The 27,474-nt window shown below is 38.4% G+C and overlaps 1 protein-coding gene across 1 annotated transcript in view; it reads right to left on the bottom strand.

The window, feature by feature from the left end:
* LOC309601768 (angiogenic factor with G patch and FHA domains 1-like) overlaps window positions 1-26,926 on the bottom strand; it is a gene marked incomplete at both ends in the record, with an annotated part of 29,719 nt that extends 2,793 nt beyond the window's left edge. Inside the window, 12 exons of the mRNA XM_082334903.1 lie at window positions 65-192; window positions 1,208-1,290; window positions 1,533-1,698; window positions 2,068-2,169; window positions 4,478-4,529; window positions 6,870-6,981; window positions 8,184-8,529; window positions 20,749-20,937; window positions 24,184-24,330; window positions 25,186-25,391; window positions 25,848-25,944; window positions 26,756-26,926. Coding sequence (XP_082191029.1) covers window positions 65-192; window positions 1,208-1,290; window positions 1,533-1,698; window positions 2,068-2,169; window positions 4,478-4,529; window positions 6,870-6,981; window positions 8,184-8,529; window positions 20,749-20,937; window positions 24,184-24,330; window positions 25,186-25,391; window positions 25,848-25,944; window positions 26,756-26,926 — 1,799 coding nt within the window. The remainder of the gene's footprint in view (window positions 1-64; window positions 193-1,207; window positions 1,291-1,532; window positions 1,699-2,067; window positions 2,170-4,477; window positions 4,530-6,869; window positions 6,982-8,183; window positions 8,530-20,748; window positions 20,938-24,183; window positions 24,331-25,185; window positions 25,392-25,847; window positions 25,945-26,755) is intronic.
* Between the last annotated feature and the right edge of the window lie 548 nt (window positions 26,927-27,474).

Genomic DNA, 27,474 nt, shown 5'->3' with positions numbered 1-27,474 from the left:
GCATCATCATTTTTTAAGATTCACTAGAGAAGGACACAGAGGATTCCCCCCCCAACAAACTTACATATAGACAGAAGCTGGAGTATCATCTCTCTGGAAGGTTCCTTCACTTCCAATGGTCTCTCTGCGCTCTCCTGCTCTATTTTTGTACTTTGGATTCTTCACTGCTTTTTTGTCTTCATACTCTGCGTTCTTTGCAAACAGATTAAATTCCATCAAGGCAAAGAAAGCTGGCTTTAAATTCTTTATTTTCAATAACTTCGCTGCTTCCCTCCAAAAGTAAGGAACAGCTTCAGCCTATTTCATTAATTCTAAATCTTATAACAAAAAACTATAGTTCTCATTCAGTAGTTTGTTATTGCCACCATCATATAATAATGCAATATTGCCAAATTAATTAATTTCACAGAGGCTGTAAATAAATTAACAGATTCTCTTGAATCTTCTCTTGGTATGAAGAATCAATCTCTCCATATTAAGCAGAAAACCATATGGACATGTCACTGACTTTTTGTTTAAACATATAGCCTGTTCTTCAGCAACTATTTCTTCAGAATAGATGACACAACTAAGCACTTGTATAGATTCTGTACCAATGTTATTTCAGTAGTGGAAGAATTTGAGAGAAACAATGGCATTCTGTTTTCTACATGAATACTTATTACAAGTGCTAGATGCAACCCCATTGTTAAAATAATCTCTAAAACAGAAGTAACTGGAATACCTATATACTATATAGTCTGTACATTCATGTTGGCATTTTTCTATGGCAAAGCAGACTTAAAATAAAAACTTAAAAATTTTCCCTCTTTCTTCCATCATTTTTTCAGTTGCTCATTATTTTTCCCTTTCCAAATAAAACATAGCACTGCAATTTAGTGCCAACCTGATTTGCAGAAATAAAAATAGCTATGTCTTAAGAAATCTTAACCTCAAAAGGATGAGGAATCTTGTACACATTGGAACTGAACATTTTTTCCTAAAATTTTAACAGAACTTCCATGCCCTGTTATCATAATCTCTCTCTGTAGAGGTTTGTAAAAACCAATTATTTAGTGTACAAAAGACAAACCTGAGTAAAACCACCAGGCTCAAGTTTGAGTGCATTTGAAAACTTTCCTTATTGACTGAAGTCTATGGCTTAAAATAGGAATCACAGAATAGACACAGACTTCAAACACTTAATCAATTTCTACTGTTAACTCACCTGTAAACCATATTTTACCCGTATTTGTTTTAATGCTTTTCTTCTGACTAACTCTCTCTCTTCTTTGCTAAGTGCTGGGCAAACTAAAAGGAAGAATACAGGATTGAATTTCTAATTAATAATGTAACAATGTTTTGAAACATAAGACAACTGTGAGAAATTTTGTTCTAACATTATTACACAGACACACATACCAAGAAGAAAATACATCAGCATAGAACTATTTCCTGTTGAAAAGAAAATTGTAAGAAAACTATCTGAAGTAATTATGTTTATAAAGTAAAGAGCTATAATAAAAAACATATCCAGTGATAACATGACTAACCAGAAGTTTCCTTTTTCCTATCCAGGTGAAGATGAGCTCTGACTTGTCCTGGTTCACATCCATCACAAGTATCACTGCCAGGATGTATATGAAAAGAAAGTACAGTTTCACCAATCTTCACTTCATCTCCATGCTCCAAGATGTAGGGATCACATTTTGTTTTAGGCTACAGCAAAAGAAAGTTTTGGCAGCCATTTTTATTAGTTACTAATGAAGGGCACCAACTCTATTTCATGAATACTGCTCATAATTTAGTGATTCAGTTTGGTCTCACAAATGCAGGCAAATATTTAACTACAGTTAAACTACAGTGGGTATTTCACTCTAGCAACTGTAACCATAGTGGATTTTTCCTAATATAAACCAAACATGAAGTATTACAAGTGGCCCTAAAACCAGAAGGGAACCAAGGAAGAGACTAATATATGAAAGAAGCTATAAATGACATTGTTAGTGATTTGCCATAACATATTTAAAATGACCACGACTACCATTTTCTGCAACATACACAGCATTATAAACAACAAGTACTCACCTGGAGAATCTGATTTCCATTAACAACTGTTCCATTCTGACTGCCTTGATCCACAAGAACATAATTTTGCAAATCGTGGTCAAAATATACTTCTGCATGGAACTGATAAATAGAAGCCTAAGTGAAATGTTCTCATTAAACAAATACTTCACAATTTATATGCTATTTTACAGTAAGATTTCAGAATGTATTTTGGGGCCTTTTAACTGAGTGGCTCTGGTACTCTTAAGTTAATAGAGTATTCCATGCCTTATGATTTCACCTATTTGAAATGTAAATGAATGGGCCACAACAACATGAGCTAAAGTATTCTATTAATAATATAACTATTTTGACCATAAACTGATTCAGTACTGAAAAGGTATATACCTCCAATGTGGCAAGTATGCTTTACTTAAAGGACTGCAAGATACAATAATAAAGCATTTTTAACTGTTCTTATAAATAAAAGGCTTTTTTCTTGTAAGGTATGTTATAGCACTCTCAATTTTTCTCTTTCTGGAGTGCATCAAAAAAAATTCTGAAAGAAATGCAATTAAAAAAAATCTGATCTCATTCTACAGTTTCAGGTTACTTGGTCTTTCATATCTAAAATAACTGACTAAATGCTGTGTTTTAGTAAATTTCATGTAATTCACTTTCACCTGAATCTTAATGCCCAGGACACAATTATTATCCATCATTTGCTGTTCCTTTTATCTCCTTTCTGATATCAAGACTAACAATTTAATTTTTTTTTTTTTTTTGTTACAATTCTATATAGGTATTGCTCCCAAGCCCAGATAGAACACAGAAAACACAACTCCAGGCCAAATTCACAAACACATACACTACCTCCAAAAACGGCCACTAAGCAAACCAAAATATCAACTTCTGAAGCCTAATAAGACTCCCAGTAAAAAAAACAGAAGTCTAAAAAAATGACAGTTTCAAATTTGACAAGCAAAGATGCCTTTTGCTATAGTAGAAGAAAAAATCAACAGTCAATCTAGGAAGAAAGTGCTCATTTAAAACCAAATCCCTTATCTTTGAGCAAGAGCAGTTGCTACATTAATTAATTAAAAAAAAATTGTAGATTGTCTAGCATAAATTTATAATAGGAATACTCCCATAATGGTGGAAAGATTGACTAGCTCATTCAATATGTAATTTAATTTCTACCTCTGTTTTATTGAATAGGAATACCTCTGTTTTATTGAACCAAAACTACTTCTTGAGATGCTAAATCTGCAGAATGTAATTTTGTTTCTTTAAATCTCACTTTATATTTAAGGAAAGCAAATGCCAAAGTGGTCCACAACTATCAACTATGAATAGTGAGGAAAACAAATCAGTGGTAACTTTTTGTTTCTACAAATATGTCATTTATCTTCCTGCCTTGGACTCCTCATCTGCAGAGTAAAATAACTTCTTATGCAGTCAATTATTTTAATGAAAGGTATTTCAAAGCAACTCAGGTACTCACGAATAATTATATAATAAATATTGTTATCCATACAAGAAGCAATGGAGAAAATGGTAACATTACAGAAAAATAAAAAGCCTTTAGCTGCTTTATACACCCAATTTCAAATACATGCCTGAAAAAGTCATTAACAGCAGGGAAAGATTTTCTCTGGAAATTGTGCAGTATAAAATATGGTACATGGCTGACCAATCAGAACTATCATCTGGAACAGACACATTAAAGCGTATTTCAGATACTTGCATTTGCAGATGTTTTTATAATATTTTTTTTTGTTTGGATGACGTCTTTGTCAATTTACTTTTTTTTTAAGAGTGCTGTATTTATGGTCTGTGTTAAAATAGTTAGCAAAACAGAGCACATAATTTATCTTTAATCCCTCTTAATCAGAAAAAAAAAATTTCCATTACAATCTGTCACAAAAAAAATCTGTTAAATTTGCAAACTCTCTGTACATCACTTACATATTTAGACAGTTGAAGAAAAATAAAACAAAACCTGTTGCTCTAAGCTCAACTACAAGGATTGGATTACTTTATGACAAAGTTCTAGCTAGTTGACATCAATATTTTATAATATGATCAATACCTAACACAATAATATATTTTCCTCAAGTTCAATAAATAAGAAATTCAAGATTCAAAGTATAATTTTTTACTGCATATTGCACTGTGGATTACTAAGACTCCAATTTAAAAGAAAAAAAAAAATTAGGTTTTCTAGACTTTGAAATCACACTGCTGTTTGTATTAAATTCCCATTCAGCAAAATATCATATCTTTTCCTTTCTCTAACTTCAAAGAAGTGGCTAAAACCACATCTCATTCTAAAAGTTGTTTTTTTTAAAAAAGAATTAACATAAGATTTGGCAAAATTTAAAGCAATAAAATCTAAAGCTTCATCCGTATGCTGATCTACATTTCAGCAGACAGAAACAAGAGTTACCTTACTGACTCCAACTTCAGGAATCTGAAGTGTGTGCCCAGCATCTTTTTCTCTGGAAAGGCAAGTTGATATATAAATCACAACAAAGTAGAAATAGTTCTAATAGTGGCTTACAAAAGGTGTATTTTAGCTGAACATTAATACTGTGTTTCTCTTCTGAGTTATTATGGAGCTTTACAGATGTAAAAGTACTGTGTTGCAATATATACAAGGTGAAGACTTACTTCACGTCCCTTCTTCCATCTATAAACCATAATCTAAACAGCAGGCAATGAATATAAGATAAAAATTAAAGGTACAGCTTTATCAATAAACCTGATATTTCTATCTGAACTTTTAATCTCATACAAGTCCTGTAAATAATAATCTGAACTCTGCATCCTTGTATTGGGTTTGCATGGCAAGGTTTTGGTAGCAAGGGGGGTTCAGGGGTGGCTTCTGTGAGAAGATGCAAGAAGCTTCCCTCATGTCCAACAGAGCCAGTGCCAGCCAACTCCAAGACGGACCCGCTGCTGGCCAAGGATGAGCCAATCAGCGACAGTGGTAGTGCCTCTGTGATAACATATTTAAGAAGGGGGAAAAACTGCTGCACAACAGCAGAGGGAAGACAGAGGAGTGAGAATATGTGAGAGAAACAACTCTGCAGACACCAAGGTCAGTGAAGAAGGAGGGGGAGGAGGTGCTCCAGGCGCTGGAGCAGAGATTCCCCTGCAGCCTGTGGTGAAGACCATGGTGAGGCAGGCTGTCCCCCTGCAGCCCATGGAGGTCCATGGTGGAGCAGATATCCACTCTGCAGCCCGTGGAGGACCCCACACCAGAGCAGGTGGATGTGCTCGAAGGAGGCTGTGACCCCATGGAGAGCCCATGCTGGAGCAGGTTTGCTGGCAGGAGTTGTGGCCCCGTGGAGAGGAGCCCACACTGAAGCAGTCTGTTCCTGAAGGACTGCACCCCGTGGAAAGGACCCATGCTGGAACAGTTCGTGAAGAACTGCATCCCCTGGGAAGGACCCACATTGGAGAAGTTCGTGGAGGACTGTCTCCCATGGGAGGGACCCCATGCTGGAGCAGGGGAAGAGTGTGAGGAGGAAGGAGCAGCAGAGACAACATGATGAACTGACCGCAACCCCCATTCCCTGTCCCCCTGCACGGCTCAGGGGGAGAAGGCAGAGAAATCGGGAGTGAAGTTGATCCCGGGAAGAAGGGAGGGGTGGGGGGAAGGTGTTTTAAGATTTGGTTTTATTTCTCATTACCCTTCTCTGACTTTTGATTGGCAATAAATTTAATTTCCCCGAGTCAAGTATGTTTTACCCATGATGGTAATTGGTGAATGCTCTCTCCGTGTCCTTATCTCGACCCACGAGCCTTTCATCATATTTTCTTTCCCCTGTCCAGTTGAGGAGGGGGAGTGATAGAGCAGCTTGGTAGGCACCTGGCATCCAGCCAAGGTCAACCCACCACAATCCTTCAAGCTCTTCAGTGCATCTTGGCATTAGTCTTCAATGCTGAAGTAGAATTCTTGGTAGCATTAGGCAGGTAATACAAGCAATGAAAGAGTAATCTATATAGATTTTTTTTTTTGTCAAAATCACTGCAGGAGGAAGAAGGGATTTGTGTATTACTTTCTTATGCTAGGGGATGAAGAAGCAATGCAGCTAGTAAAGGACCTATGTGCAAATTGCAAGGAGACTTGTCATAAGTTAAACTTAACATAAATGCACCTAGAAAACTCCAGCTGCAAGAGCAAAGTAAAACACATCTATCAGCATTAGTTAAAAGCAGCTGAAAAGGGGGGAGATTCTCAGTAAACATTAAATTCTTCATGCATTCATCATCCACAATGAACAAACTAGATTTTTTTTTTATTTTTTAAATATCAGAACTGAAAGAATGCATACAGGCTAGCACAAAACCCAACTCATCATTTCAAAATGATGGATCAACCCTACTGAAATTTGAATGTGTGATGAAGTCCAGGACATGCTTTCTTGGGATCCCGAATTTCTGAAGTGTATTCTTCCATTTCTGAAAAAGTTACCTTAGTGGCCCAGAAAAAAAATTACTTACTTTCTAGAAAACAACAGTTTTCAAAGAATGACTTGCAGCTATGCTGCCATTAGGACGTGGACACGAGATCAAGTTATCACTAACAAATGTTCATGACTGCTGAGCTACATCAACTGTGTGTGCTGTCATCACAGCAAAAATGACATTATGTGACGTGACATAAATGTCTTACTGTGGGCTAATCTAACTCACAACTGCTGCACAGTAGGAGGACAAGCATGACAGTAGGGATGAACAATCTTGAGTGGCTTCCACAGCTTTCAAAGCCACATACAGTTTCATATATATGTGTGTGTATATATGTATATATAAATTCCATTCAGCTTTACCTTCCAATTGTAGCAGGTTTCACAGCTGTGATAATATAAAGTGATCCAGTCTGTAGAACTGGTGATCTTATTACAGTTACTCTGATACAAGGAGGCCAGATCTTTTCTTCATCTATAATTATAAAAAAATAAATATTGTTACTACCAACAGGTTACAGTTTTACCCCTATAGTCCATAGTTTTCAAACAACTGATATACATTCAGCCATTATCTAGCTGAATCCTATGCAACTTTCAGAAAAAGAAATGTATAAGCACATCTGAGAGAAAACTTTGATGAGAGTACTGTTTCAAAGGCTTTCTGACTGCACACTAAATATTAAGAATGTTTTCCTAATTCTGATTATTTACATGTGCACAACTGTTTAGTTACAGCAATAAAATAAACGAACTCACAGAATTTTCAAGCATACTATAAATTTATGGATGATTAGCTGTAACTGATTAGTGAAAAGGCAGCACCTTTTTGTTCCCCACATGAAAGTAGAAGAAAAAAAACTGATTGTTTAACTGTGAGCAGAGCAGAGGTTGCAGTACAGACTCCTATAGGTTGTATTTCATTCTGTGATTTGGAATATCCTTTGCATATACATAGTTCCAATTGGTTGCATTAAGCTTTTCAAGGTTTGGTTGGTTTTTTTTTTCCCTTGAGGTTTTTGGGGTTTTTTTTGTTTTGGTTTTTTTTTTTTTGTGTGCAAGAGACCATTCAATTCTTGAGTAGGTCTTAAGGACCTAAGAGAATACTTTCTTTGGTACAAAAGAGCATACAGCTTTCCTCTCTATACCCATTTCTTACATATTACCACTGGAATACACACAAAATACGATTTAGAATAGTACTTAGTACTCCACATTCATCCTTTTCACCACAGTGGATTTATCTTACATTGAATTATACATGATTGTTTATGAACAGCATCAGAAATATTATACATTAATTGAAGAGAGTTAATACACAGAATTACTGTGAGGTCTGTACTAGAATCTCTATTTAGCAATAGACTTGTTTTTCTCCTGTCACTATCCTAATCTAAACAAATCTTATTCTACCACCATGGGTTCTACACAAGCACAGGAAGTTATATCCCTTAAACAGCTTTTACAAAAATACCACTACTTACTTTGGACTACTGTGCAAGAGAAGAGAAGGAAACAAATACTGGTAACATATAGCACTTTTTAATTCAAAGTATCTCAAGTTAGATGCTTTTATTTATTTATTTTTAATTATCCAAACTGTTTTTGTGTAGTTTGTTCTTAATGGGCTCCCAGAAAAATACAGTAATATCATACATAAAAGTTACAATAATTCACCTTCGTTTTCTGAGTTTTCTGAATCAGCACTTTCTTCACTTGTTACTTCATCCTCACTGCTGTAGGCTTCGCATTCAGAATCTGTAATTTCACCTTCTTCTGGTTCACTTTCTGTGTCTACTGTGTCTGTATATGCTGCAGTATCTGGTGTACTTTTGCGTGAATGTGAATTTACATTGTCTGTAGAAATTGATTCTTTGGCTGTTAGACTGTTTTGTGGGTTTGTGTCCATTTTAGTCTTCTTTCTTACATTTGGAGACTCCTCTTCTTCAGTACAGCTTACTTGCTCAGTAGTGGAAAAGCAATTCAGACTGTTAGATGATTTCTGCTCTTCTGTGTCTAAATCCTGGAGAGGAGTTACAGAAATCAGACTTGAGGAATGTTACATTCTTTACAGATTGAGTTATTCTAAAGTCTGCTATCAGCTTGGAATTAAATCCTTCACTAGGACTATTAAGAAATAGTTAAATTTCCAGAAAGTTTTGCGCATGCAGTCAACAGAACATTTCAGTAGAAACATTTTCCCATCCTATTAGACATGACTGAGACCATCTTCTATTTGGGAAAGTGTGACTGCACTCCTAACCTTCACTTACTCCTTCCTCTTTTCTCACACAAAACTTAAGATCCTTGTCCTCACTTTCAAACTTGTACAACACCATCTTGAATATTTTCCAGTTTTGCTTTTATGACACTTAATTCCTTCCCTCTCTTACTCAATTCTTGCAACTTGTTTAAAAGTTCTTTAATTGATCTTCATCATATCTTACTCCTGTTTTTGTCTTCTCATTTTTTTCCACAATGGTCCTGAATATCTGGAATGCCCACCCATGCTCACCTACCTACCTGCTCTTCATCCTTCTAAAACTGCAACTTTAACAAAGCCTTTCAACATTTTTTTAAATGAGAAATCTAAAGTTTCACATCAATTCTGGCAGAGTACCTTGAAAATTTAATTCTCAATCTATTAACCCTGATGACCATCTTAAACAAAAAAAAAAGGAATGAACACAAATGGCTTTAAAAGATAAATAAAAAAAAAAATCTCAGATTTTATAATAAAATTATTTGCCATCTTAGATTCAGAATAAATGTGTTCAATTGCCCTGAACTGTACCAAATATTGCAACACAGCAGTTAAAACAAAAAACATGCTTGACTTTTTTCCAGTAAGTTTTCATATAGAGCATTTTACATTTCAAGATACATGAATTAATGTGAATGTTAACACCATGGAAATTAAAGCACTTTCACTTTTCAAAATTGTAAAAACTCATCAGTGGCACAGCTGTAAGACAAACACAAGAATTCCTCTCAGCCCAGTAGTCAAGCTATTGGATAGGACTTTACAGTGTATTTTTGAAACACTTTCGATAAGACAGCAGATTCTCAGGAATAATGAGCAAATTTTAAAAGACTTCATGCTTTAACTGAAGGACTATTGGTTTGTTTAGGATTTCTCTACAATGCACTAGTTTTCCACCCTGAATCCTTTAAGTATTTTAACTAGGAAGGAACAGGATCGCAAGGCCACCGCCTATACTGTTTATTTTAAATAAGAGATGTAATAATCTAGCCAAAAATAAGACTACACAGTTCATATATACCAGACATGTAACTCCATTAGAAGCCTTTTTGGCAAATCTAATTCTGGCTTTTACCAGTGATCTTTTCGAGTATATTTATCTTTGTCTATGTTTATATTTGGCATGGATATTAGATCAATACCATTCATACCAAGGTGCTCTGCAATCATAAATGTATTTCTAACCCATAATACTGTGAGCTACCAAAGTTTTGCTAAGCTAGCATGAAAACAGAGAAACTAAATGCTCTGCTCAAATTACAACTGAGGCAAAGCAATGGATGACTGAGACATGTTGATGCCCAAGTATCGATGTTGCCCGAGGCAACTCAGGAGGAGTACAAGGATGTCGTGAGGTTATGCAAGGAGAAAATTAGAAGGGCCAAAGCCCAACTAGAACTTAATCTGGCTACTGCCATAAAAAAGAAAACAAAAAATGTTTCTACAAATACATTAACAACTAAAGGAGAGCTAAGGAGAATCTCCATCCTTTATTGGATGCGGGGGGGAAACATAGTGACAGAGGACAAGGAAAAGGCTGAGGTACTTAATGCCTTCTTTGTCGCAGTCTTTGATAGTCAGACCAGTTGTTCTTGGAGTACCCAGCCCCCTGAGCTGGAAGACAGGGACGGGGAGCAGAATGAAGCCCCCATAATCCAAGGGGAAATGGTTAGTGACCTGCTACATCACTTAGACACACACAAGTCTATGGGGACGGATGGGATCCACCCAAGGGTACTGAGGGAGCTGGCGGAAGTGCTCACCAAGCCACTTTCCATCATTTACCAGCAGTCCTGGCTAACCGGGGAGGTCCCAGTTGACTGGAGGTTAGCAAATGTGATGTCCATCTACAAGAAGGGCCAGAAGGAGGATCTGGGGAACTACAGGCCTGTCGGTCTGACCTCGGTGCTGGGGAAGGTCATGGAGCAGATCATCTTGGGTGCCATCACGTGGCACGTACAGGACAACCAGGGGATTGGGCCCAGTCAGCATGGGTTTATGAAAGGCAGGTCCTGCTTGACTAACCTGATCTCCTTCTATGACAAGGTGACCCGCTTAGTGGATGAGGGGAAGGCTGTGGATGTTGTCTACCTGGACTTTAGTAAAGCCTTTGACACCGTTCCCCACAGCATTCTCCTGGAGAAACTGGCTGCTCATGACTTGGACGGGCGTACTCTTCGCTGGGTAAAAAACTGGCTGGATGGCCAGGCCCAAAGAGTTGTGGTGAATGGAATTAAATTCAGTAGGCGGCCAGTCACAAGTGGTGTTCCCCAGGACTCAGTTTTGGGGCCGATCCTGTTCAGTATCTTTATCAATGATCTGGGCAAGGGGATCGAGTGCACCCTCAGTAAGTTTGCAGATGACACCAAGTTGGGCGGGAGTGTTGATCTGCTGGAGGGTAGGAAGGCCCTACAGAGGGATCTGGACAGGCTGGATCGATGGACTGAGGCCAGTTGTATAAGGTTCAACATAAGTGCCGGGTCCTGCACTTGGGTCACAACAACCCCATGCAATGCTACAGGCTTGGGGAGGAGTGGCTGGAGAGCTGCCTGGCAGAAAAGGACCTGGGAGTGCTGGTCGACAGCCAGCTGAATATGAACCGGCAGTGTGCTCAGGTGGCCAAGAGGGCCAATAGCATCCTGGCTTGCATCAGGAATAGTGTGGCCAGCAGGACTAGGGAGGTGATCGTCCCCCGTACTTGGCCCTGGTGAGGCTGCACCTCGAGTACTGTGTTCAGTTTTGGGCCCCTCACTACAAGAAGGACATCGAGGTGCTGGAGTGTGTCCAAAGAAGGGCAATGAGGCTGGTGAAGGATCTACCTGAAAGAAGGTTGTAGTGAGGTGGGGGTCGGTCTCTTCTCCCAAGTATCAAGCGATAGGATGAGAGGAAATGGCCTCAAGTTGTGCGAGGGGAGGTTTAGACTGGATATTAGGAAAAACTTCTTCACCGAAAGGGTAATCAGGCACTGGAACAGGCTGCCCAGGGAAGTGGTTGAATCCCCATCCCTGGAGATATTCAAAAGACACATAGACGGGGCGCTTAGGGACATGGTTTAGTGGTGGACTTGGCAGTGCTAGGTTAACGGTTGGACTCGATGATCTTAAGGGTCTTTTCCAATCTAAACGATTCTATGATTCTATTAGTCTAATGCTCCAACCACTCAGCTTTTTCTCCACAGTGAATCCAGTGATACTCATTTTTGGCATCACTTCAGATATTCTAAATCAGAAAAGGAAAAAGGTGTTTCAAAGCCTGCCTACTAAAGAGTAGACTCTTCATTCTGGGATGAAAACAGGAATTTTAAAAAACACTCTTATAGACAGACCAAAGATTCTGTACATACATTCTGCCAATATGACCATTAAGCCTGTTCTCAGCAGTTTCTGTATTTTTTCCACTATTACTACAATCAACTCCTAATAAAGCAAATAAACTAAATAGTTCTGTTATAACGTACCGATATAAACGTAACCTTCACATACTCCTTCTGCCTAAACTGTAATCTTACATACAAACAAGTCAAAATGAGTCAGTACATTTGTGGAAGTGAAAAAAAATAAAAGTCAGTCTGAGATGTAACAGCCCTATTTACATATTTAATTAGGACACAAAGCTCTTACTGAAGTTGTTACAGAACGCATAGCTACTTGTATTCAAACTAACATGAATAATGTCAGAGTTCATTTTCTACCATTCCAGGTCCACTACTTCTCTTACAGAGATCAACTGGAATCAAGTTAGGTGAAACACATGATAAATTAGCTGAATATCTGCATAACGTAGCTCTTGTTTAAACACTTTAATCAGCAACATGCAGATTCCTTGAACCTTAGCCTTAATGCCACAAACAGCAATCTGCTTTGTTCCGCTGAAGTCAAGCACAGAAACTTATTTCTGGCAAAGAGTTACAATAACAGACTCCTTTGCAAGTTCAGGACTTTGGAAGCAAAGGGTTTTCTTAGGGGGGTGTGGAGGGAAGAAGTTACTAACTTTAAACTTTTAATTAAGCTCCTGGAATGTTCTAGCTATAAGTAAGTTTAGAAATCCTTATACAAAATTGAGGATTTAAAAACTGCTTTCCTAAAGAATATGGATTTTGAGCCCTTTATTATTTCACAGATCTGTATTACAATGCACATCTTGACAATGTCTAAACGTTAAGCCTGGGGATGCTGAAGGCATTCATAAAGCATTTGAATGTCTTTACTTGTGCTGAAAAAATCCTTTTCCATTTTATATGATGACTAGTACTAACACAGAACATATGTAGCACGTATGAAAGTGTAACTACGCAAACAGCACCAATACCTTGCCTCCATATAGCCACTACTTAAAAAAAAGGAATCAGCAGTAAACAGAACATTCAGTAAATATCATCCTAAATGACCTAACAAATACTAACAATGCACTTCATTTCTCAATGGCAGGATATTTAACTCTTCATCCCAAACTCATGACACATCACACAAAATATGCAAGGATGTACTCATTATAACCATGTCTGTTACACCATAATACTAGGCACATACTTTTCTTTGTATGTTACTTTGCCTAATATCTTAAGTCAGTAGACCTACAGTCATATGTTGGATAGGGGCTGCCTATGTGATTCAGCTTTGAAAAAAACTAGTAAAGGTGAGAGGTTGAGAGGATCCTAAACCATCTGGATGATACCTTCTTGGTACAAGTACTAAGAGAACCAACCAGGAAAGGTGCCTTCCTCTATTTGTTGCTTACTAACAGAGAGGGCCTCATGGGTGAAGTGGCGATTGGTGGCTGCCTTGGCCACAACGACCACAAAGCGGTCAAGTTTAAAATCTATGGTAACAGGAGGAAAACTGCCAGCAAGACCTCAACTCTGGACATGAGGAGAGCTGACTTCAGGCTGCTCAGGGAACTACTTAGTGAGGTCCCCTGGGAAAAAGCTTTTGAAGGTGCTGGAGTCCATCAGTGCTGGTCACTTTTTAAGTACCACCTCCTAAGAGCACAGGAGCAGGCAATTCCAAAATGTCGGAAGTCAAGCAGGCGAGGTAGAAGGCCGGCTTGGCTGAGTAGGGATCTTCTTCTAGAACTAAGGCGAAAAAAGAAAATGTATGGCCAGTGGAAGCAAGGTCAGGTGACATGGGAGGACTACAGAGATGCTGTTCACCACTGTAGGGAGGAAATACATGCAGCCAAAGCTCAATTAGAGCTGAAGCTGGCCAGTACTATGAAGGACAATAAAAAGGGCTTTTTAAAATATGTAAACAGCAAAAGGCAGGCGAGAAATAACATTGGCCCATTACTTGATGAGCATGGTCACCTCACAAACAGGGATATAGACAAAGCAGAGACGTTTAATGCTTTCTTTGCCTCGGTCTTCAACACTGGGCTAGAGAACCATGACTGTGAGAAGGATAAACTCCCAACCAACCCTGAACTTGTGCGGGATTTGCCGCTCCAGATGGATCCCTATAAGTCAATGGGGCCTGACAGGATTCATCTGAGGGTACTTAAAGAGCTGGCTGATGTCATAGCGAGACCTCTCTCAATGATTTTTCAATGCTCTTGGGAATCTGGGGAGGTCCCAGTTAACTGGAAGCTGGCAAACATTGTCCCAATCTTCAAGAAGGGCAACAGGGATGACCCTGGTAACTACAGGCCTGTCAGTCTCACCTCCGTGCCTGGTAAAATTATGGAGAAGATTATCCTGGGAGCTATTGAAAAACACCTGAAAGACAATGCAGTCGTTGGTCCCAGCCAGCATGGGTTCATGAGGGGAAAGTCCTGCTTGACAAACTTGATTTCCTTCTATGACAAGGTTACCCACCTAGTTGACCAAGGGAAGCCAGTCGATGTAATCTTTTTGGACTTCAGTAAAGCCTTCGATACTGTCTCTCACAGTATCCTCCTGGACAAAATGATAGAACCCGAGGGAACGGCAGGAAGATATGCCAGGGGAGGTTTAGGTTGGATATTAGGAAAAGGTTCTTCACCCAGAGGGTGGTGGAGCACTGGAACAGGCTTCCCCAGGAGGTAGTCACGGTGCCAAGCCTGACAATATTCAGGAAGCATTTGGACAGCGCCCTCAGACATATGGTGTGATTTTTGGGGTTGTCCTATGCAGGGACAGGAGTTGGACTTGATGATCCTTGTGGGTCCCTTCCAACTCAGGACATTCTATGATTCTATGAATCTGATCTATAGTAAACTATTTCCTAACTACAGGGTTGAGTTGGTTCATATTTAGAATAGAATAGAATAGAATATTTCTACATCCCTGACAAAGACAGCCAAAGGTGCAAATGAAATGGTTCAGGATCAGCATGTTATTTTTATGTATCCCATGAGGAGTGATCTTTTAAGAATTACAAATCATGTTTGTATGACAGGAACTGATGGTTTTGCTTTATGAAGAATAGGTCACAAAGTACTCATTACAAAGACCTTCTGAAGTGCAGACTAGCCTACTTACAATATACATGAATAATCATAGTAACTGAAGTGTTTTTAATAAAAAAAAAATCAAAATATTTTAAGCGTTTATCTATACTTTTTGCTTTACTGTGACAGAGCAAGACATTTTATCTTTCAGAACTTCTCATTTTTCTTTATTATGCTTGATTGACATGCATGTTCACGCAACTCTTCACCATGCCTACAAATTACAACTTAAAAGTTATCATGAGCATAACTAGTTTAAAGAAATGCACTAATTAAACTGTATAAAACAATACAATTTAGAAAACAAATTAAACAATTTAGAAAACACTAAATCAATTTACTGTATACAAAACATGTATAAGCAACTTTTCAGAAATGCATAGTCTGTTGCTTCTTGGTTTGCTGGAAGTTCAGTAGGTGACTTAATGGAATCATGGGTCCTTACCCTAATCTAAAGGGCTGAATGTTCAATCTTTAGCACCGACTCTCTCCATTTGAAATATTAATCTGAAATTCAGTATTTTACTAAAGAAACAAACATTTTCAAACAGTTTAAGATAGCTCTTTCACACAGATGACTAAGCTTTCACTTGCTAGCACCATTGCACAAGTACTCCAGTTACTGTCTTCCACCCTACACAATACTCGAATTTTCAGTGCAAAAATCTAATTAAAAGCCATAAAAAGAGTAAAGCTCTTCCTATATCATAAAGAAGCCATTTTATACACTGGCAGACAGCTCTGAAATACAGGAAGTATAAATTTGTCTTATCTAAAGAACATGTAGTTTGTTTAGTCACAACACCCTACATTAATACAGTGATGCTAAACATGCCTTTTCTGAAATATTCTAGAACGCCAAAGTTTTCTTCAGATGTTTTACTTATACAGTGTTTCAAATATATTTCAAACTTACTTTGTAGATGAACTGATTTTGATCAAATAGCTGCAAAAAATTTATTAAATTCCTTTAGGAAAATAGGTATCTAAGAATCAACTACTAGATATTATTTTTCCTTTAATAAAAATATCAAGGTTAAAGGTAAACATCCACAGACTGATGTGTTTGGTGTCTCAACTCTACCTTCACCAGAAGCTGCCAATCCAAAAGAAGAAATCTTCAGATTAGCCATGGTTTCTGTCAACTGACGTACCTAAAGATGGAATGAATATCAGCAAAAAGTAAACTACATGTGCTAAAAAAAAAGTCACTGCTTCAAGAGTTCTATGGGAAATACTACTACAAAAGCCTTGTCTTTCCTACAGAAGTAGCTAGGATGTGTCTATAATGGAAAAGAATATGGCAAGAAGTGAATTTCGAGCACCACATTGAAATACGTAGCAGAATTTAGATGCAGGCTCTGACATATGACTTTTTTTTCCCCCCCAGAAATTATTTTTACAGTTTATTCTTAAACTACTGTCTAATAAATTTTATTTCAAACAGCCCCAATCCAGCAAGTAGAACTACACGATCACTATTACACACAGTCTACTCCCCACCCTGTATGGAAACACGGGATCTGGATATTGGCCCAGGGATCACATTATCATTTATGTCACCTTTTGAGGTGTTTTGTTGTTGGTGGTGGTTTTAGGTATTTTGTTTGTTTGTTTTTGGGGTAACTTTTTTTGGTTTGTTTGTTCATTTGTTTTTAAACTTTTCCAAATTTACTTATTTAAATGTTTTTCTCTTGCAGGAGATAATTATGACATTTTTTGCCCCACTTTTTTTGGCCTACCACTACAAGAAGTCAGAACTGAACTGATGCCTGAAAGTTCCAAAGTATTCCACCCATCCTCCTTAAGCAAGCTGCACATAGGCTATCTAATACTTTGTCCTGGTGAATAAAAATCCTGATCGCCTATTAAAAGCAAGCATGTGGGCAGCATACTTAATTTCATAAGTTAAAAGAAAACTATTTGTAATATAGAAGTTTAGTGACCGAAAAGAAAGAATGTTTTTAAAGAAAATTCTTATATAAATCAGGAACATTCCTTAAGAGATACTAAGTGCGAGTTCCCTTCCATTGTTTTTTTGCAAGTAGAAATACATTCATTTTAGCAGAAGCTCACTAGTAATTTCTTGTTTGGTAATTCAGCTTGTAAGAAATACAATAATATTTTAACAGATTAATTTTATTCTTTAGATTCTCAGATTTATATTGCCTTTTGAAGAACACTGCAATATTTGTGGAGAATATACTTGCTATTTGTGTAGTGTTAAGCATCCCAAAGTACTAATTCTAAATAGATACTATACGTAAGATAGCCGAGCACATCAAATAATTCTTCACAATGGCCACAAACTAAATTGCAACTAAAAAAAAACCCCAGTGACCAGAAACAGAAAATTAACAGATAGACCGTAACTGAGCCATTTTTAAATTAAAAAAAAAAAAAAAAAGAGATTAAATTTGGTTTAAATAGGAGTAAGTCATTCAGAAAATCACACACAATTTTTGCAAGAACTGTATAGCTACAACACAGCTACTAAGTTTCCTTATTTCTTGTATTTGACAACTTATAAGTAATACTGAATAGCTAACAATACTTGTTTACATTTAATCCTTTAATTGAAAAAGAAAGAAAACAAGTTTAACAGGTACCCATGTACTTGAGGTCCTATATCTACTGCTCAATATCTTCCCTCGCTTCACATGCCTATTCTTATAAACCACCTAATCTTCATCCAGGAATAATAATGTTTTTGGGGGTGTGACATATTCCCAGAATTAGACCCTGGTATTGCTTTATTTACCACTGTTAGTGGTCCGCAGACCAGACAAAAAAAAAAACAAACCCAAACCATTCTGCTACTTGTACTGGATGTAGAAAAAGAAAGTAGAGTAAAACCTACTTCGGTCAAGAAATTAGATAATGTTTGGAGGCATTTTTCAGGCTAGCAGCACAATTTAAGTAACCCATTGGGAAAAGCAATAATGAAATACTAATCTTCAAAATAATTGTAGCAACTTTAATAATTTAATCAGTATTTAGGGATAGTTTTTATTTTAACTTTTTTTTTTTGTCAAGAGTGGAAGAGGGAATAGAAGGAAAAGGGAGAAGGCTGGACATTAGCATGCAGGAAAGCATTTCAATAGACAACGCTTCAACTACAAAGTTCTACTTAAAACCAGACATTTTTGGTTTTGTTTTAGGATGTATAATACAATAACTAGCATGAACTGATTAGTGCCTTTAACAATACCAGACAAAACTGGACAATAATACTTCCAAGAAATACCATGCATCTATGAGCTGGATTGTGCAGTTAATGAACTATTTTTTCAGTTTTACAACAGAAAAATCTATAATCTTTTATTCTAATGTAACATTTTTTTGAACTAATGAACGAATTTCTTATAAGAACCACACAACAAAAATAAGGTATTTTAACTCAACTACGTAAGATATGACAGTAAGGTGCTTTTTTTTTTTTTCCCCCTAAATCTAACAGTGCATTTACACAAAATTGCACTGACAAAAAGGCTTTCTATCCTTTTTGAAGTTTAAAGTGGAAAGTAATTGTTTTAAGTTTAACTTTGTATTCTCCCTTTTTTGTTTTAAAACATGTCGTACTATGACACTACCCTTCACTTACTGTTTGCAGATGCAGAGATCTGTGCACTATAGAATCTGTTTTAAATTTTTTTCCTGTTATCTTGTTGGTCGAACAAATTAATTCACAAATAAATCAAACTAATTCACTAACAATAAAACACATCATAAAAAGTGGATGTTTACCTCCTACCTTGTGACTGTGCAAGCTTCACACAAAAGATTTGTTAACAAGACCATCTACATAAAAATATTTTATCAATATAAAATAAGCTAAAGACAAGTAGCTATTTGCAGTATAATCAGATGACAGAAGCAGATGGCAATGGGATCCCAAAAAGTAGTCAACATGCTAGGTCAGAGCTATATATGCCACAGAACTTTTATAAATACACTTGTAGAATTAGGTCAATATGTAACAGTTCACAACAGAACTAAATTTAAGAAATTTATTAATTGCACTATATGATAAAGGCTCATTCCTACAAGTTTTCCATGCTGCTTTCCTGACACATGATGAATAAAATTCTGTATTAACAACACCTTTTGAGAGTGGCAGAATGCTAATTCAGTAGTTGCACACAGCACGCCCAGAACTTGGATGATGGTAAACTCCTAGCTTCAACTGTATTAGCTCCCCTCTCTTAAGTCTAAAGGATTATTATACTTAGTGTTGCTAAGTATCCACCTCAAGCTTTCAAAATGGAATGGTTCACGTGACATTTTCTCAAAGAGTAGGAATTCCCATATTAGCCACAATTTATGTATAAAATACATTATCAATCAACTACCCCTATCCATCTAACCTACCTTCAGTTTCCATTTTTAAATCTTTCAGAAGACCTCACTCCCAATACAAAATTTTTCAACTGTGTATTGATGCTATGTAACTATTAGGTAAGAGTACTTGTACACTAACACAGGTATTTTAGATTTCAACCATTCAGCTTGGCTGAGGCCTATATAATGAAATTATGCAATGGTTAAAGCAATAGCTTTAAAAATGCAAACTAAGGAGCACTGCAAACTAAAGGAATCATTACATTCAATTAAATCTTAAGTAATAAAATAAATTTGCAGAATAGGACCATACAAATTTGATTCAACATCAGTAATAGTGTTCATTAAGAAAATGCTTCTTGAGGTTTAATAGTTATGTTACAATAGAACTTCCAGTGTTTAGGAGCAAGTAACACTTTTCAAGGCACTCACTATGTACTATACGGTATGCTTTCTTAGCAATCGGAAAACAACAGAAAGGAAGTTATGTTTTTTATAACTTAAAATACAAGTTAATTACAATAGGCATTTATTAATATGTACAGCGTATTCACACACTATTGACAACAAAAATGTATTGACCAAATAAAATATCAATAGGAGAGCATAATATGCAAAGAATTAGAACTTCACAGACATTTCATCAATCCCAAATGATGGTAGAGATACAGTAAAATGTCAATGGAATGAACTTTGGAATACAGAGTCACAGAGAAGGGGGGTAGTGTGGTGTGTGAGTTTTCAAAACCTTCCTTCATTTTTAGATTCATCATGTAAATTAAAAAAAATAAAATAAACAACAACAAAAAAAAACAACCAACAAAACCCAAAACCAAGACACTGAGGTAACACAATTTCTGATGTAAATCCAATCCACACAGTAGCCTAAATTCATTCTAGTGTGCTTGCTAATCGGAGAGCTTCACTGACACTCAAATTTAGAGATCCATACAGTTGTATTGTAATAAAAGAAAACTGAAAAACTGAGGGAATACAAGTTTAAGGTTTCATCCTTAATCACTCAATGGAAAAGTTATTTTAACACTAACTACATCTTAGCAACCTGCTGTATATAGTTTAAAGATGTTTGAATCCTTCAGAAAATAAGCATACATCCTCTAAATAAAAAACAAACCCCACAACTCAAGTTGCATCATGAAAAAAAAACCCAACCAAACAGGTTTTGCATTTCCTATCTATTAGTTCTAAAGTTACCTTATATTCATTTGCAGTCATCCACTCTGGTTCTCTTCTCTTCTTTTTTCCTTTTTTACCCTTGGTGTGCTGAGTACCAGAGGCCTGATAAGACTGCAGATCCACTCGTGAATGAAACTGGTATCGGCCACTTTCCACATCACAGTAGTAATAAATTCCAGTTGCTGGATCATAATACAGTTGATTTTCCTTTATAAGAAACAAAGAACAATGCTATCATTACTTCGATAAATACATTGTTCAAAAAAAACCACACCCAGTTAAAGAACCACATACTAAGTTTTTTAAAAAAATACTCAAATGTACTAAAGAACTGTGGTGGGTTGACCCTGGCTGGCTGCCAGACCCCACCCAGCTGCTCTCTCACTCCCCCTCCTCAATGGGACAGAGGGAGAAAATAAGATGAAAAGCTCATGGGTCAAGATAAAGACAGGGAGATCACTTACAATTACCATCATGGGCAAAGCAGATTCAACTTGGTGAAAATTAATTTAAGTCATTACCAGTTAAAAGAGTTGGAAGGTGAGAAACAAAGACAAAAACACCTCTCCCTACCCTTTTTCCCCAAGCTCAATTTCACTCTTTCATTCTCAACTCCTCTACCTATCTTCCCCCTTGCCTGAGCGGCACAGGGGGAATGGGGGGTTGCAGTCAGTTTATAACAGTTCCTTTCTACTGCTCCTTCCTCCTCACACTTTTCCCCTGCCCCAGCATGGGTCCTTCCTATGGGATGCAGTCCTTCAAGAACTGCTCCAGCATGGGTCCTCTCCACAGGCTGCAGTCCTTCAGGATAAATCTGCTCCAGCATGGGCTCTCCACAGGCCACAGCTCCTTAATGAGCTGCTCTGGTGTGGGGTCTGCTCCAGTGCAGAGTCCTCCACAGACTGCAATGTTGATACCTGCTCCGGCATGGTCCTCTTGCATGGGCTGCAGGGAATTGCCTGCTTTACCATGGTCCTCTTCCTCACACTGTGGGGAACTGCCTGCTCTGGTGCTTGGAGTACCTCCTCCCTCTCCTTTGACATTGGTGTTCACAGGGTTGTTTCTCACACGCCCTCCTACCACACACACTCCACTGTGCAGCATTTTGCCCTTTCTTAAACATGCTTTCAGAGAGGCACCACCAGCTTCTCTGATGGGCTCAGCTGTGTCCTGCAGTGGAGCTGCTGTGGAGCTGGCTGGAACCAGCTATGTCTAGGCAGCCTCTGACCTCTTCTCACAGAGGCCACCCCTGCAGCCCCCTGCCCCACTACTAAAACCTTGCCACGTAAACCCAATACAAGAACGTTTCCTGTAATTCAGAACACTTACTGAACAAGAGAATATACTTTATTCTTTTGTGTAATTGTATCATAAACTGTAATCTATAGCCCTAAACAAACATTTACATATCTAACTATTTGTGGTGGTGACATCCCCCCCCTTCCTGGACTGCTTTACAATCTCAGTAACTCCCATCAAAACTTGGCCTTTGTGTAACGAGTTTGACGGTTAAGCGTCCCTTGACCGTATCAGAAACTCTTACGTGACTAAGGTGGGAGCAGCACTGTCTGTACCAGGGAGGCAGCCCTGACAACCTTGGAACATATTTTGTGTCTGTACCAGTCACCTCCTGACAGCCTTGGGGCCTATCTTATCTGGGTTGTAACTCGGGAGGATCTGTACCAGCATCACTGGAATTTTTGAGAACTTTAGTAATTTCCAACACAGGCTGTGAAAGTAGAATGGAAATTTACTGATGCCTAAAGTCAATCACCTCACGATCCTATAAACAGCAGTACCAAGTGAGACCCTTTGAGCTCTCCTGGACCGCAGCGGGCTGCACCAGAATCTCCCTCTGAGTGGGACACCTCTCAGAGTTTGCGAACTTCTAAGTTTGCATACAGAGGCCTGGCAATGGGACCTGAGCTGATCTCCAGCGCTCTTCGCTCCTTGAGGTTAGACTTTCGCCTGTTGAGACAATCATTTAAAGTGAGTATTTCACTAAACCCAAGGGGAATTTTTATAGGTGCCTTTAACTGTGCATGTTGCATTTTTACTAAACTTGAGTGATTTTTCAATAGGTGCCTTTATCTGCACGTATTTCAATAGGTACCTTCATCTGTGCATATAGTGAGTACTTAGGCCTATTGTGTGATTGTGTGTGTGTGTGAATCGATTCAAATATTGTAGTAAACCTCATTTAATCACTTTGTAGATGCCAAATTAGTCAATGATTAGTTACTACTAAATTCTTGTGATTTTCTCCTTGCTGCAAACAAACCATAAACTGCTGCTAAACATATATAATCCTTAGACATAAACCATTGACCAAGTCTGGGACTAGGATTGGATCCAGCCACACCTAGGCTCCTCTCTGAGAAGGAGTTTAGAAAGCAAGGGGGTCCATTCTGAACCTCGTGACTCAACGGGAGGGCCCCCTTTTCCTCCTTGTATTTTCTTTGGGCTCGATTTCCTCTTTCTTTCTCTTTATTTATATATATATATTCCATTCATTTAATAAGTAATAGAGTGAACCTTGCCATTGAATTCTGTTAAATCACACTTTTATAGATTTCTATTAAAATCACTATTTGCAAATATCTTTGATGGTGATTCTTTAAGTGGCCTAACCACTCATCTGTAACACTATATCCACAAACTATTTCAAAAGCAATGGTATCATTTGAGAGTTGAAAAATTAAGTCCAGAAGCATCCCTGAAAATAAAACAAGTAGTTTTGTGCACCACATGCACTTTTTTTTTTTTTAAATTGATTTGAATGTAATGCTGAAACAAAACCTCTGTTTTCAGCACAGTAGTTCCACTGGGATTTGTGACAGTGTATATATCTATCTATATATGCATGTACATATACACACACCTCATAGGAAAAAGAGAAACTCCCCAACAGCTCTCTTATGAAAAATGTATAGCAGAAGTTAGCCATTATGGAATTTTGATCCACTGTCTGACATCTTTTTTTAAAGAATTATTTTCTCTCCTGTAACATCAAACTAGTTGGTAGCAGTACTCATCTAAATTACCTATTTCTTGTATTTTCTCTCAACACACTTTTCACTGTGGAGAAGCCACTGACTTAGGGTCAGCAATCTGTCTTGTTCTGAACAATCTTTTAACTTAAGCTTTTAATTTTGAAAGAGTTACAGAGCAGCTTTAGAGTATAAAATTTCTATAATGCCAAGCAAGTTAAAGATCCAGGAGACATCAAAAAGAACTGAATGAAAATCTAAATTTATTTCTCAGCCTGATATTGAATTATTTCAGTCAAATTAAAAATAACTAATTAACAAACTTCCATTACTATTAGTCTTCAGTAACATGTTTTTCAAATCAAAGTCAGCTTGGATCTTAGTTCTCTGATCACATCAACTTTTACTACTTAAATTTTTGCAATAGAGAAAAAATGCCAAGTGTTTTGAAAATGATGCTTACCGAATTATAGTAGAATCCAGTGCTATGGTCATAATACAATCCTGTATTTTCATCGTAAATAAATCCAGTTTGTGAAACAGCAGCTTCTGCGGCAGCTCTCAAGCTCTCCACCAAAGAACTCTCTGGTACTGAAGTATCTTCTGCTTCCTGAGACCAGAAAGTAAGAAATTAAATTTTCTTCTAAAAAGAACCTCCTTGGTTCTTTGGCATTTTACAATGCCCTATTTTAAATAAAACAAATTAGTGCTCTATGGACTTGGATTATTTCAAGAACTATTAGACAAGGCGGCAAAAATCTAGCTGTAATTTACCAATAAACTCCCGCTGATTTCAGTGGGACCAAGATTTCATCCTGTGCCTTTCATTTTCCCCAACCTTTATTCAAAAGCAGTTAACATCAAAAATACACAGTGAATGTCTTTCAGTACATTCCTAAAATAGATTTCTGCTCTCCATTCCACTTCAGTTGCTAGATGCTAAGGCACAAAATCAGTTAAGCAAGTGAGATGATCTAAGAGAAGGCTGGATAGCAGGGGGGAAAAAAAAAAAAACCACCACAACAAAATAAACAAATTAAAAAGCCCAACAACTTTCTTCTCCTTATATGTTATATCAATGGAGGGGAAAGAAGAAGAAAAAAAAGTACACGGCCATATTAAACATTCTGTTGATAAAAAAATGCCATGTTTTCAGTTCTTCCAGCCTATGTTGGACATATGTTTTAGAATGTGCACACTTTAAAAAAAACAAAAAACAAACAAACAAAAAAACCCACCACACAAACCCAACAACAAATCTAGGACTATGTTACACTCAGAACATACTACAAAAAGAACTAGTTTCAAAGCACAAGAATGTTTGTCTGCTATCATCAGCACCAGACCATCACAAAAAATCATTTCATACAATGACATCAAGACCAAAAGCACATATTTTAAATGAAATTAAATATTAATAGAGTATTAACTTCAAAATTGGTAAAACCCCAAACAGTTCTATAACCTGTGAATTCTGGATGAAATTTTCCTCTTCTCCACCTTCAGCAACGTCAGTGCTATCCATCCTTAAAGGAATATTAGCACCTGTCTGCAATTCCTCTGTGGAATTATGCTCAGTGCCTTCAGTCCCATGATTGTGCTGCACTGGTAGTTCAGATGCACAATCCTGAGTATCAGTGTGATTGTAATAATTTTCATAACAGTAATAATCTGCAGGGGGGGGGGGAAAATTGAAGTTGCATAAATTAGCAAAGCAATATTTTACACAACGCAGTTTAAGGATCCTAAATCTTAAACTGGAAATTTATGCATATAAATAGTCTAACAAGTATCAATTATTAGGTAGTGCCTCCACTTTGAATTTATTCTACTCTTACTGAATAAATTATGTCTTGTTTTAATGTACTTTAAAAATTGTTAAAACATGCATGTGTGTAACGTATGAGATTACTATGTATCAGATTACTATGGCACGAATTCCGCTACAGTCCATACTACGTTTTATCCTGTTCTAAAAGGAATAGCTTGAAATATAGGAAACGGTCCAAAAGACAATGTCAGGTTACTGAGTTTAATGCAGCTAAGGATACGGACTTGAAGGGTATTTTATATTAAAAAAGATTCAGAATAAGATACCATTTAACATCACTGTTCTATGCTCTCTACCTGCTTGTGACCATGCAGCATAGTCCTCTGTCTGTACTTCTACACTAGACTTATCTTTCTCCTTCCTATTATGGGTTTCCTTAGTGAGCTCTTCAACCTGAAAGAAAAACAGCATGTTACAGAACACAAAGCTGCATTTTAGCAGTCTATGTCAGAAAAGAATACCATCCTATTTTACATTCTATAATTCAGACAAAACATAATTGCATTGTAACTATTTCAAATCAATCTTTATTTTGCAGGAGACAATTATCTACGTGAATGGTTGTCATAATGAAAAACATAATTTCTGCTCACAAAGGGTATAACAATAAAGGAAAGCACTTAGGAGGAAAAAGAAAAATTTAACCAAGGTTATTTTTAAGATACCCAATCTGAAAAGTTGAATAACCACTGTTCCGTGGTGACGAACTGTGGCGTTTATGAAACGTCCCTATTTTGCATAAGCATCTGTGGGACAGTTCTTCCATTCTTCCTTTACCTCGCTTCTTTTATTAAGCTTCTTTCCTTCTGCTAAACATAATTTTTCCTTCTGACTGCAAAAGTAACTTTGCGGCTGAGAAGAAATTATCATTCTCACCACCACCTGTCGAGCCAAGCCGCTAGAGCCAAACGTTAAACGTTGACTCAGGAAAGCAAACTAGAGCCATCAGCAGTAGCGCTTTCTCCGGTCCCTGAAGTCGCGCAGGACAGGAGAGCCTGGAGGGCTCTGGGAGGCACGGGATCCACAAGCTCAGCCCTGTGTGGAAGGGCATGGCGAGGGGACTCGGCAAACTCTAGGTGGAGGGACCGAGGGGTACCCGATCGGGGGGCGAAGCAGCAGGGATGCCTGACAGGGCTGGGGCCGGGTGCCGCCCGGCCCGGAGAAGAGAGGGGCGGGGAAGCCGGTTCCCGGGGCGGGGGCCTACCTGTTTCCTCAACGCCTCGCTGCCCTCCCGCGCCTCGCGGTAGAGGCGCTCGGTGCGGCGCAGCCGGCGCTGCGCCCACTCCAGCTGCCTGCGGCAGGCGCCCAGGTCCGCCTCCAGTGCCACCACCCGCTCCCGCAGAGCCCGCTGCGCGCTGCCGGGCGGGGAGGCCATGCCCGCCCACTCCTCAGCGCCCGCCCGCCGGTCGTCACCCGGCACATGGGACAAAGCAGCGGCTGTGGCCCCGCCCGCCGGCCCCAGTCATGGCGCCCCAGGCGTGCGCGAGAACAGCAACAGTGGCGACGGGGTTGCGCACCCCCCCGCTGCGCGCACGCGAGCTTCACGCAACGGCACCGCTGCGGGAAAAGCTTCCCCGCAGCGCGCGAGAACCTGCCCGCGGGGCGAAAATACGGCGCAACCCAGAAGGGACCGGGAGAAGCAGAAAGTGATATCCATGGGAGAGAGTGCGCATGCACCTGGCCCCAGCTTGCGGTTGCCAGGCGACGCGCTGGGGCGAGCCAGGGCCCACGTCCGATAAAACCAGCTGTGGGCGAGAAACTCTTGAAGAATCGTAAATTGTTAGTTGGGGTGTCAGTGTGGTTCATGGCAGAGAAGCAGAGTTAGAGAGAAGCTGAGGGATGCCTAGAAACCGTTAAAGAGAACCGGGGTGTTAAGTTCGGGGCCTGTACAGGGTAGTCTTAGGGCTGGAAGTGCTTGAAATC

The sequence above is a fragment of the Platalea leucorodia genome (assembly GCF_965183815.1).
Source record: "Platalea leucorodia genome assembly, chromosome: W".
NCBI classification, from domain to species: domain Eukaryota; kingdom Metazoa; phylum Chordata; class Aves; order Pelecaniformes; family Threskiornithidae; genus Platalea; species Platalea leucorodia.
Note: the sequence above shows the minus strand (reverse complement) of the source record. Positions and strands in the feature narration are given on the sequence as shown.